Here is a 13,446-nt window from a genome sequence, read left to right as displayed (position 1 = left end):
TTTCTTCACCAACAAACTATCATGGTCCAAACACACCAAGACAATTGTAAAGAGGGCACGACAACACATTTTCCCCCTCAGGAGACTGAAAAGATTTGGCATGGGTCCCCAGATCTTCAAAAAGTTCATCAGCTGCACCATCGAGAGCATCCTGACCGGTTGCATCACTGCCCGCTATGGCAACTGCTCATCCTCCGACTGTATTGCGTACGGACCAGTACATCCCTGGGGCCAAGCTTCCTACCATCCAGGACCTACAGTACCAGTCAAAAGTTTGGACACCTATTCATTCCAGGGTTTTCTTTGTTTTTACTATTTTATACATTGTAGAATAATAGTGAAGACATCAAAACTATGAAATAACACATGTGGAATTATGTAGTAACCAAAGAATTGTTAAACAAATCTAAATATATTTTATATTTGAGATTCTTCAAAGTAGCCACCCTTTGCTTTGATGACAACATTGCACACTCTTGGCAACCTTGAATGTGTCCAAACTTTTAGCGGCTACTGTATATACTAGGTGGTGTCAGAGGGAGGCCCCAAAGATTGTCCAAGACTCCAGTCACCCAAGTCATAGACTGTTCTCTCCTACCGCACGGCAATCGGTACCGGAGCACCAAGTCTAGGTCCAAGAGGCTCCTTAACAGCTTCTACCCCCAAGCCATAAGACTGCTGAGCATTTAATCAAATGGCCACCCAGACTATTTGTATTGACAACCCCCCCCCCCCTTGTTTTTACATTGCTGCTACCAACTGTTTATTATCTATGCATAGTCACCTGCATGTACAAATTACATCGACTAACCAGTACCCTCGCACATTGACTCGGTAACCCCTGTATAAAGCTTTGTTATTGTTATTTTATTGTTACTTTTTTACTTTAGTTTATTTGGTAAATATTTTCTTAACTATTTCTTGACCTGCATTGTTGGTTAAGGGCTTGTAAGTAAGCATTTCACTGTAAGGTCTACACCTGTTGTTTTCGGCACATGACAAATAAACTTTGATTTGATGTAACATGACACACATACTACATAATGCCATGGGAAGTCACATACTCAACTATATTATCACACATTTTAGTTCAGGCGTATGGCTGGGCGGCATACTGCATTTGATGATACACCGGTATTGATGCAGGGACCGGTTTGGGTTTTTACTTTACCTTCTATACCGGTATTTGAATGTTTGGTTTGTTAAATGTGATACGCCATGTGTAATGTCAATTTTTATAGTTTACTTCGCTATTTGAGTCATCTCTCTCTGCTCTTTCTCTCCGTGCCACTTTCCACAGACCTAGCCACGCCCCCCGTCACTCAAGGAGCGCATTTGATTTTCCTCAACAACGAGACACTTGCGTTCAGTCTGCATGGTCAATGCAGCACATGCAACAATGTTGATGACAACAATGCTGTTTTCACTTTGCTTCTTAATATAAATACACTAGCGTTCTATAATGACACTATTAGTTTGTTTTTTCTTACATCAGCAAACAGCTAGTTTGTCTTTTCTTAGCAAGTTGCCCTAAATCTTGTGAGATGCTAATGCTAATAGCTTGCTACCTAGCTAATAAATGTACTGAGTAAGAGCAAACGTAGCTAGCTAATAGAGCCTGATAATACCAGTGATGGTGTAGACCTAAATCAGCATGTTGTTTGTGCAACCGTGTCTTCTAAATCAACATATTCTTGCTTTGCATATTCCTCTTTATCTACATGAAGTAGCTAAGAGAAAACATGCTATGTAGCCAAAGCTTATAGTGTCCTCTAGGAAACACTTATAAACACTTTAGTTCCTACCCTGTCACAATAACTCCTCCCTGCATTTTAATTCGTTGTCCTGTCAAACAACTCTGTATTCAAAGTGCCCACTATTATATTCTAACTAAATAATAAGAATAGTCATTCTATTTCCATTATTCCAACAGTTTTGCTCTAATTTACAAGTCAAATCGCAATTGCAACATTTGGTTAAAGATAAGTCCTAGATTATTTGCCCATATCGTACAGCCCTGCGGGTCAGTGTGGAAATGATCTCAATTGAGCAGTGGTGTAAAGTACTTAAGTAAAAATACTTTCACGTACTACTTAAGTAGTTTTCTTTTTGTTATCTGTACTTTACTATTTTTCTTTTTGACAACTTTTACTTTTACTTCACTATATTCCTAAAGAAAATACTGTACTTTTTACTCCACACATTTTCCCTGACACCTAAAAGTACTCGTTACATTTTGAATGCTTAGCAGGACAGGAAAATGGTCCAATTCACGCACTTGTCAAGAGGACATCCCTGGTCATCTACTTCCTCTGATCTGGAGGACTCACTAAACACAAATGCTTTGTTTGTAAATTATGTCTGAGTGTTGGAGTGTGCCCCTGCCCCTTGGTGCCATCTGGTTTGCTTAATATAAGGAATTAAAAATGATTTATACTTTTCTTGTGATACTTAAGTACATTTTATCAATTACATTTACTTTTGATGCTTAAGTATATTTAAAACCAAATGCTTTTACTCAAGTAGTATTTTACTGGGTTACTTTTACTTTTACTTGAGTCATTTTCTATTAACGTATCTTTACTTTTTCTCAAGTATGACAATTGGGTACTTTTTCCACCACTGCAATTGAGTACATGAAATGCAGGAATGATAAAAGTGCTGACATTTGTTTTGGTTGAATTGAACAGTATAAAACAATCAGAATGGAGAAAGACTCATTGAAATCACTTAGAATGTATGTGCCACCCTCGGATCACTCACTACTCATAAAGCAAATGTACAACTTTTATTATTCAAAAACTAAAAATACCGTCCAATTTTGTTAAAATACCATGATATTTTGCACATATCGCCCAGCCCTACCTCAAGTCAATACACAATGCAGAAAAATCAGTCAAAAACACTCTAATTTGTTGTACTTTGCTACGTATGTGCATTCCACCTACTTAAACACAGATAACGTTTCTACCACAGCATAATGTTACAGAAAGTCACACTTTTCAACAGCTCATTAGGTAAATATTGTATGTCCCTCTCCTCTCCCTCCCCTAACAGATCGCCTACAGTGGTATTCGGTCCTTTGACCCCTCGGTGCCGATAATGCGCCCCCCTCTGATCGTGTCTCTGCCCTGGAACACTTCTCACCACGTCTTCAACCAGCTGCACCCTGGCACCACCTACCAGTTCATCATACGAGCCAGCACCGTCAAGGGCTTCGGCCCCCCGACCACACTCAACGTCACCACCAACATCTCAGGTACATTTATTTAACCTTTATTTATCCAGGAATTCCCATTGAGGTCAGAAGATCTATTTTATAAGGGAAACCTGGCCAAGAGAATTGTCCTGCAGGTTCAAATAGCATCTAGGAAGCAAAGTAACCAGAATGGGGTAACAATTTTTTTTATTGGGTTATGGGTTGGTTCGGTTATCGGTTTTCTGAGCAATTTCTACCATGATACTAAGCACAGCAGTGAGATATCTCTCAGTCATTTTGATCGTGTCAGACTCTGTTCCGTAATGGAATATCTGGATTCTCTGTACCTGTTGGAGTAATTTTCTGAAGCACACATTTTTCCCAACTCTAATCTTGGCAGCACTCAACATGTCCTAGACCGGGATGTATTTGGAATCTGTTGAAATGACAGCCTAGGACCTCATTAGATGATAATGCAAACCACATCAATCAAATTAACCAGGTGAATGGAAGCTAAAAGCTTCCTTAATGGAAAATGAGGCCAGTATCCTTTCTTTAAATAAGAGGAGCCTGGTGCTTTTTGCGCTAAGCGCCTACTTCAAAGATATGTCATGTACGTAATGTAGATGTAATCACGCAGTTCCTGCGTTTTGTCAAAACTGCTATTGTCAATTTGTCAGGTTGCAATTCCCAGAAGTGTTTTAGAAAACATGTTCCAAGCAGGGAATTCTTTTTGTATTTATTTTTATTTTTTACTTTGCAGTGCTATATTAAAGCTCAGCCAAGTTCAAAATTAAACATAATGTGTCCTGATAGAGCATGCCTTTCTCAAGACATCAACATATTACACCCCATTACCGACAATTTTCCTCCTCCTGTGATTTTGCACTAAATTCTTGTCTGTCTGGTGTGCTTTTTCCCATAGCCCCAACACTGGAAGAGTATGATGGGTCCGAGGCGTTTCTGAATGAAACGGCCACCACCATCACCGTCCTACTGAAGCCCGCTCAGGCCAAAGGTGCCCCTATCAGGTGAGAGACCTAATGTCTGGCTTTTTTTTGTCCAAGAGTTCCATCTAGTCATTTTAATGAAGGTCATCCATCTGTTTACCTGACATCTCTGTCAGGAAGTTTGTGTTGTGTCCCTCCCTGTCGCTCCCTGTAGCACATTCCACAAATAGAGAGAGCAGTACTGGGTAATGTCTACAGAGACTCTGCCGGGAATTTACATATTCAGGTCCATGGCCCTGCCGATCTCCATTTGATTTGGCCATTGTTGGCCTGTGCCTTTTCATTTCCTCTCCTCTATCACAATCGGCAGGGATGGAGTTGAAGGTACTTGTCATAAAGAGGATTTGGAGAGAACTCTTTGTGCTCAGATTCAGTAAAATCACCTATTATGCAACTAGGCCTGTTCTTTGATTGTGAAATTGGAGGGGCTGCATATTGAAAGGGAAAGAACAACAGCCCTGAATACAAAACCACCTGACTGCATTTCTTTCTCACAAGCACTCACTCAGTATATGTGGCAGTTGTAGCTAATATGTCACACCCACTTCTCATTTTGAGCAAATGTTTTTGGGGTGTTTTTTTTCTGGAATACAGATTTTGTGTACAGTATAATGTTACAAATATCATAAAGACTAATTGGATAGTCAGATATCAAATATGCAATGGAGGGTGGTGTTAGCAAAGTACAAGGAAACATACTACGACTAGGATTATGTCATGTTTTTACCAGCTTGAAGGATTTGGGAGCATCAATGAAACAAAGATGTGTGTTATCAAAGGGATTGTTTAATTTGACTCATTTTGGCAGTGCTCTGTAAAACTGGCCAAGCTCTGATGGAAGCCGATTGGCTAATCACGCAGCAGGTCTGTGTAGCGGTAATTTAGAGAGGGTTGGTTAAGGTGTGTATGAGAGATTGAGTTATAGCGAGCCTCAGGCCATTTGCCCAGGTAATTTGTAACATTTTGTCATTGACAAGCAGTACAGGGTAGAGGAAAGAGCCCGAGCACTCACCCTATTTTGGTGGAAGCGAATTTTGTGTCCATCTGCGACCGGCATTATGGAGTGTCACTTGTATTTTAGATCTGCGGTGCTTTGAGCTAAAATAGGAGCTATGGAAGGTCAGGGATGTGGAGATGGCTGTCAGGGCACTTGGGCGATAATGGTGAGGGAAGGGCGGTCGGGGGGACAGAGATACGCCCCTGGGCAGTCATTACCAAGGGTGGGAGGAGGGGTCGCGCTCTCTGAGCGGAACTAAGGGTAGTGAAGTCTAGGAGGGGGCTCTGAGCTGTGGATGCAGAAGGAAGGTAGATCTGCCATGTTTACAGCTCCATGAGTGTGTGAAGGGGCTTCTCCTTCTCCTGTGTTAATAAGTTGACCTGGCACTGTGTTAATAAGTTGACCTGGCACTGTGTTAATAAGTTGACCTGGCACTGTGTTAATAAGTGAACCTGCACTGTGTTGAATAAGTTGACTGGCACTGTGTTAATAAGTTGACCTGGCCACTGTGTTAATAAGTTGCCCTGGCACTGTGTTAATAAGTTACCCTGGCACTGTGTTAATAAGTTGCCTCTCCACTGTGTTAATAAGTTGCCCTGGCACTGTTAATAAGTTGCCTGCACTGTGTATAATTTGATTTAATAAGTTGCCCCGGCACTGTGTTAATAAGTTGCCCTGCACTGTGTTAATAAGTTGCCCCGCACTGGTTAAAGTCCCTGGCACTGTGTTAATAAGTTGCCCGGCACTGTGTTAATAAGTTGCCCGGCACTGTGTTAATAAGTTGCCCCGGCACTGTGTTAATAAGTTGCCCCGGCACTGTGTTAATAAGTTGACCTGGCACTGTGTTAATAAGTTGACCTGGCACTGTGTAATAAGTGACTGCACTGGTAATAATTGACCTGGCACTTGGTTAATAAGTTGACCTGGCACTGTGTTAATAAGTTGACCTGGCACTGTGTTAATAAGTTGACCTGGCACTTGTTAATAAGTTGACCTGGCACTGTGTTAATAAGTTGACCTGGCACTGTGTTAATAAGTTGACCTGGCACTGTGTTAATAAGTGGCCTGGCATGTTAATAAGTTGACTGCACTGTGTAAATAGTTGCCCTGGCACTGTGTTAATAAGTTGCCCTGGCACTGTGTTAATAAGTTGCCCTGGCACTGTGTTAATAAGTTTGCCCTGGCACTGTGTTAATAAGTTGCCTCGGCACTGTGTTAATAAGTTGCCCCGGCACTGTGTTAATAAGTTGCCCCGGCACTGTGTTAATAAGTTGCCCGGCACTGTGTTAATAAGTTGACCCTGGCACTGTGTTAATAAGTTGACCTGGCACTGTTTAATAGTTGACCCGGCACTGTGTTAATAAGTTGACCTGGCACTGTGTTAATAAGTTGCCCCGGCACTGTGTTAATAAGTTGCCCTGGCACTGTGTTAATAAGTTGCCCTGGCACTGTGTTAATAAGTTGCCCGGCACTGTGTTAATAAGTTGCCCTGCACTGTGTTAATAAGTTGCCCTGCACTGTGTTAATAAGTTGCCCTGCACTGTGGTTTTTGCATGTCTCGCCACATTAACAAAGACCCTCAGGGGGAGAGATGAAGCACAGCAGTGTGACTCTGAAATACAAATGAGAGACCTGACCTGTTACTCTCACTGGAGGTTCATCAACTCCCATTCAGGGGGGTTTCTCTACAGCCTCCCAGTCTGAGAGAATGGATTGTTATTAGTTAAAGGCCATGTGCAGATAAAGGGGCTCTGGTAGAAATATCAGGGCCTGTAGCATACGACGTTGCCAAGCCAGGGCTCATTCCAAGAGTTAAGCTCATTTGGCATGCCCTCTCTGTGCTCCGTGAAGTGAGAGATTGCTTGAAGATTAGCCTGCCTTTTGTTTGGCTAGCTGGCTTTGTTTGCTTGTGTTGTTTTGTGGGGACTGATTGCCTGTGATGTTTTGTCCCTCCGCAGCGCTTATCAGATCGTGGTGGAGGAGCTGAACCCACATCGCACACGCAGGGAGGCCAGCTCCGTGGACTGCTACCAGGTCCCAGTCCCCTTCCACAGTGCCTCCAGTGGTGGCTCGCCTTATTACTTTGCGGCAGAACTGCCACCAGGGAACCTTCCCGAACCCTCTCCGTTCACGGTGGGCGACAACAAGACGTACCATGGCTTCTGGAACCCTCCGCTCGCCCCCAGGAAGAACTATAATATCTACTTCCAGGCCGTCAGCAGTGTGGAGAAGGTGAATATACACGACTCTGTCAGCCAATAGGACCCTCTAATGTTCCCTCATTGGGTTATTGGGGTTTTAAATATGTCTTAAAATGTAATTGTACATTGAGGAGCATTGTTTTCCCACCCCCCTTTGATACGCTGCTATTGTTCATTAGTTTCCCTTTTATCTAGTTTGTTCCTGTTTCTCATGTTGAACTGATTTGTATTATTTAATTTAATTTTGTTTCACAGGAATCAAAAACACAATGTCTGAGACTTGCAACAAAAGGTAAGACTTTTCTTTTTGCTTATTTGTACAACAAAAGAAGTTCATTAAATTGACTATACATTACAGTTGGATTTCAATCACTTTTCCCAGTAGCCAATAAATGCCCACTCTCTTGCTCAGATAAAGAACTGTTACGTGATAATGCGTGTGTCACTTTATCTTCCAAGAGAATTGTCGTGCAGCGAGAATCTGGATTGAGGCGGAATTAAGGAAAGCTTATTTATTTGTGATATGTGCGCTTGTAAAGCACCTTGCTCTGGTGAACAGCTTGTGTCTGTGAGAACAGGGGGCTAGCAGGGCCAATCCTTCTGATTTAACAGACAGACAGAGAGAGAGAGAGAGCTCACTGGTTTTTATCATAAAGCCATGCTGTTGGTTTTTAGTGATTAAGAGGGAGTGGTCATTAAATTGATACAATTCCTACAGTGCCAGCTCATCTGTGGCGTAAATCGAAGGGAAATGGGTTGGCGATTTATGGACTCTGTCCTCTGGCTTTGCACTATTGAAATTACCTGCATTATAGATTATGGACAACATTTATGCTGAACATGCATTTTCCGAAGTGCATTGGAGTAACTGGCCAAGTATTTCAAGTGCTTATGGCCATGTCTCTTACTACAATTAATGAAATGGCCAGTAAGTTCAGCGTCAGTATCTCATTCAAAAGTTAGTTGGCTAGGCTAAGTAGTACAATAGTCCCATCAAGTCATCAGGACAGTTCCACCCTACTCCAGCAACAACTTTATTTCTACTAGAAGGTATGAAAACTAGGAGGTATGAAACTAGCAAAACCCTACTGTTTTTCAGTGGAGAGCTATATGAAGATATTGCTAATGGCAAAACATCGCATGATCTCGGATGTCAGCCTAAGGTGGCTGCTAATGCTAATTTGCCAGATGTGACTTGTATTAACCATGTACTTAACTATTAACTCTATAGTCACCCATCAATAACACTATGCCTGAAGAAATCAGCTTAGCTGCATCAGGTTTCAGAAATGCTAGGCTATGCTTGCTAGGAATGACATGCTTCCATCCACCACATGACATCACAGATACAGTTGAAGTTTACATACACTTAGAATGGAGTCATTAAAACTCGTTTTTCAACCACTCCACAAATTTCTTGACAACAAACTATAGTTTTGGCAAGTCGGTTAGGACATCAACTTTGTGCATGACACAAGTAATTTTTCCAACAATTGTTTACAGACAAATTATTTCACTTATAATTCACTGTATCACAATTCTAGTGGGTCAGAAGTTTACATACACTAAGTTGACTGTGCCTTTAAACAGCTTGGGAAATTCCAGAAAATGATGTCATGGCTTTAGAAGCTTCTGATTGGCTAATTGACATCATTTGAGTCAATTGGAGGTGTACCTGTGGATGCATTTCAAGGTCTACCTTCAAACTCAGTGCCTCTTTGCTTGACGTCATGGGAAAATCTAAAGAAATCAGCCAAGACCTCAGAAAATAAATTGTTGACCTCCACAAGTCTGGTTCATCCTTGGGAGCAATTTCCAAATGCCTGAAGGTACCACGTCCATCTGTACAAACAATAGTACGCAAGTATAAACACCATGGGACCATGCAGCCGTCATACCGCTCAGGAAGGAGACGTGTTCTGTCTCTTAGAGATGAACGTACTTTGGGGCGAAAAGTGCAAATCAATTCCAGAACAACAGCAAAGGACCTTGTGAATATACTGGAGGACACAGATACAAAAGTATCTATATCCACAGTAAAACGAGTCCTATATTGACATAACCTGAAAAGCCGCTCAGCAAGGAAGAAGCCACTGCTCTAAAACCGCCATAAAAAGCCAGACTACGGTTTGCAACTGCACATGAGGACAAAGATCGTACTTTTGGAGAAATGTCCTCTGGTCTGATGAAACAAAAAATATAACTGTTTGGCCATAATGACCATCGTTATGTTTGGAGGAAAAAGGTAGGAGGCTTGCAAGCCGAAGAACACCATCCCAACCGTGAAGCACGGGGGTAGCAGCATCATGTTGTGGGGGTGCTTTGCTGCAGGAGGAACTGGTGCACTTCACAAAATAGATGGCATCATGAGGTAGGAAAATGATGTGGATATATTGAAGCAACATCTCAAGATATCAGTCAGGAAGTTAAAGCTTGGTCGCAAATGGGTCTTCCAAATGGACATGGACCCCAAGCATACTTCCAAAGTTGTTGCTTAAGGACAACAAAGTCAAGGTGTTGGAGTGGCCATCACAAAGCCCTGACCTCAATCCTAGAAAATTTGAAAAAGCTGTTGGGGGGAAGGAGGCCTACAAACCTGACTCAGTTACACCAGCTCTGTCAGGAGGAATGGTCCAAAATTCACCCAACTTATTGTGGGAATCTTGTGGAAGGCTACACGAAACATTAGACCCAAGTTAAACAATTTAAAGGCAATGCTACCAAATACTAATTGAGTGGATGTAAACTTCTGACTCACTGGGAATGTGATGAACAACATAAAAGCTTATATAAATCATTCTCTCTCCTATTATTCTGACATTTCACATTCTTAAAATAAAGTGGTGATCCTAACTGACCTAAGACAGGGAATTTTTACTAGGATTAAATGTCAGGAATTGTGAAAAACAGAGTTTAAATGTATTTGGCTAAGGTGTATGTAAACTTCCGACTTCAATTGTAGATGGAATGATGATGTCACCCCGAAGGGTGTACTACCACCATATATAAATTTAGCTTTATTTCTATGCTTATCAATTAGACTCATATTTATGCATTTAATGTTTCTGTTTAATAATCAGTTAAGATTTTTTGAAAGGCCAAGTTTAGAAATCTGCCCACATATGCTATTAGATTATCAGACATGGAAAGTGTTGTATTCATAATGCCTAAACAGCTGGCTGTGCATTAACACACCAGGGGTTGGATTTGTTGTGCCTTTCAAAGATCGGAGAGACAGTACTGTTGGTCATACTGTACTCTCATATCGGCCTATTTCGTTATTATTACCGGATTTAGCGTTTGATATTCTCCTTCTCCCTGTCATGAAACCGCCGAAACCCTAATTGATGTGACACTGACAACAAGGGCACACATAATTGTGACACTAATAAAAATCATCCACAGTTAAGTCACTTCATACTGTAAGAGCGTGTTGATGTGGCCAATGCGTTATCTCTATCATAGCCATGATGAAACATATCGCACTATTTTTCCATCCTCTCTCAACAATGTTGTTTAGTCCTAACAATAATCGACCCTTTTCCCAGAACTGTGTCGTGCTCAGAAATTCAAGTAGCCCAGTGTGTGTCCATGCAGTATCCACTTGGAGTACAGTATATGTAGTCTTTGCCCACTTGTGCCGATCTCACTCAGTCACTCACGCTTTCCATCCTTGATACATTTTATGCCAGATGTGCTCGCATTCTCTGAATTGAAAACCACCTTAATTGCTCTAACTTAATTGGATATGAAAGTGGTGTTGTTTTTTTGGTTGTACTGTTTGTCATGAATTGTTTTCCCCGTACAAATGTCTCCGAAGCGGATTGGCCCGGAGGTTGTGAAACCAATCCAGACAGAATTTGATAAGGGCTCCGCCGTGTAGCCTACCATTAGGAATGAAAATAGATTTTCATTTAAGCACTGAGTTTTATCTTCAAAATGGTTGTAATCCAATTCCATGTGATTTTCCTCTGGTATTTTTTCATGGATTGTATCTCATTAACTCTAACAGAAACATAAGTATTCTTGAGGCGAGATGGGGATGATGTCTCAAGCAATACCTTCAAACATTTGACACCGGGCTGCAGAACTGATTAATAACCTTTTAACTGGTGTCAACATCTATTGTGAAACCTGCTCTGCTATCAAGGCTATTGTTTTTCTTGTTGCGCTCAATATTACATTTGTTATAGTACTCTTTATGGCATAGTCTGGCTGTTTCATGTAAAGCATTGAGTGGAAGAATGTGTGTTATTTGGATATGAGATGATTTAATACTGCTGTTTTACAATCTAAAAAAGAAACAGCAAAAAAGGGTGACATTACTGTGACTGAGGCAAAGGCTCTTCTTTCATCTTCTCTTTGTCCCATTATATCGCTGCAGTGGTAAGCAACCATTGACAGAAAAACACATAGCTCTATCATAGCTTGGTTATTTGGTTATTATCACCATGGGGTCAAGTTCAGGCATACTCTGAGCCGATCCAAACAATCTAGTCTGTTCAGTTAATTTCGCTTATATTTTCCAGAATGTTTTTGAAGCTGACTTAAATACCAGAAAATGGTTTCTATACCATCATTTTTCCGCTACAATAGCATGGCTAAAGTGAGGGTGAAAGAGCTGTCAAACAGAGAGAAGGGATAGTAGCTGTAGGTGTTTAAGTGTTGAAGCCAGCGGCGTGGCCAGTAGGTGACAACGTGAGAGACAAGGACAGTTTGTCCCGCTCCTTTGGGACACATGTTCTGTAGTCATCCGTCTCCTTCCAACCTGATAGCGAGAGGGAGAGATTTGGAGAGGCACACGGGAGCCGGGGGGTTCACTGTCAAGCACAACAGACAGTCCCAAAGAACCTGCCCCCCTCGCTTCTATAGCTCCCCCATACACTGACAGAGATCTGGGTTTAAGCCCCAGAGACTACCTCCTTTCTGCTACGTACATCCAACTTTCTGTTCCTAGATGTGTTTTAGTGGATGTTAGACATGCTCTCTAAAGTGGTTTCGTCCATCCACAACATGTTAGGGATCACACCGATTACAGATGATGTTTTACGAGCAAAGCAGATTAGTTTCAGGAATAAAGATAGCTACAGTATGGGACCACCAAACACTCCAGCACAGTCTTTCCAACTGAAATGGTCAGTTCGCTCTATTTGTTAAGGGTATCGCAACCTGTTCTCTGAGTGGGGGGGGGGGGGTTGGTAGTGTGGTAGTGATGGTAGTCTGTCTTAGGTGGTCTGCGGAAGATTGTTCTTGCCCCAGGGTGGTGAGTTAGTGAAATACAGAATAGTGGTCCCTCTAGTGACACAGATGCCAGTTTGTTGTCGTTTTCTCCCTTGATAGAAACTAGGCCATTGAATTGACCCTGAGGAATAATGGCTTGAGTGCTGGTTGAAGATGGGCTTTTCCCAGGCATAAAAGTCTGTGCCAGGCATCCCATTGTATCAGTCTCCGTAAAGAACTTCTGTTTGATCTGAGGATGGATGAGATGGGAGTCGTCATATCTTCCATTCCTTTCACTGCTGTTGGTTATCATTCAGCTGTTGATATAAAAGGACTACATTATTGTATGAATGAAGTACTAGGTTCAGCGTTGTATAGGGATATAATTATCCTTTGACATCATATTTGCCCTGCAGGTTGGAGTGCAGGGGTCAGGAGATAAAGGACTTGCATCAAGAAATGATGTACATTTTAGAAATTGTGCAATGGTCTCAGTCTACTGTAGGAAGGGCATTTCACTAAGTGCTAGGAGACAGTAAAAGGAAGGATTATGCTTTACTTGGTTTTTTATGTGTTTTGCATTAGAAAGAGGATTATGGCGTTTGTATATCTCAAAAGCAAAATAATACAATACATCAGAGGCAACATGATCAATGTAGAGATTTAGATTTTTTTCACTTTTATGATTGGTACATAGTTTTGTATTGGTTCACCTTTGACAGTATTTACGTATACCCCTATTTGTAAACAGTTTAGAAAATAACATGTTGTGTACTAGGATATCATATTATTTTCTTTGTTTTCTAATGAGTAGCCAAA

The 13,446-nt window shown here is 41.4% G+C and overlaps 1 protein-coding gene across 15 annotated transcripts in view; it reads left to right on the top strand.

The window, feature by feature from the left end:
- LOC111954396 (receptor-type tyrosine-protein phosphatase kappa) overlaps positions 1-13,446 on the top strand; it is a 165,397-nt gene that overhangs the window by 124,467 nt on the left and 27,484 nt on the right. For all 15 annotated transcript variants that reach the window (XM_023974123.2, XM_070435800.1, XM_023974116.2 and 12 more), the window contains exons 10-13: positions 3,058-3,259; positions 4,125-4,230; positions 7,165-7,438; positions 7,663-7,699. In XM_023974123.2, the coding sequence (XP_023829891.1) occupies positions 3,058-3,259; positions 4,125-4,230; positions 7,165-7,438; positions 7,663-7,699 (619 nt within the window). The remainder of the gene's footprint in view (positions 1-3,057; positions 3,260-4,124; positions 4,231-7,164; positions 7,439-7,662; positions 7,700-13,446) is intronic.

Source organism: Salvelinus sp. IW2-2015, linkage group LG28, assembly GCF_002910315.2.
Source record: "Salvelinus sp. IW2-2015 linkage group LG28, ASM291031v2, whole genome shotgun sequence".
Lineage (NCBI taxonomy): Eukaryota > Metazoa > Chordata > Actinopteri > Salmoniformes > Salmonidae > Salvelinus > Salvelinus sp. IW2-2015.
Note: the sequence above shows the minus strand (reverse complement) of the source record. Positions and strands in the feature narration are given on the sequence as shown.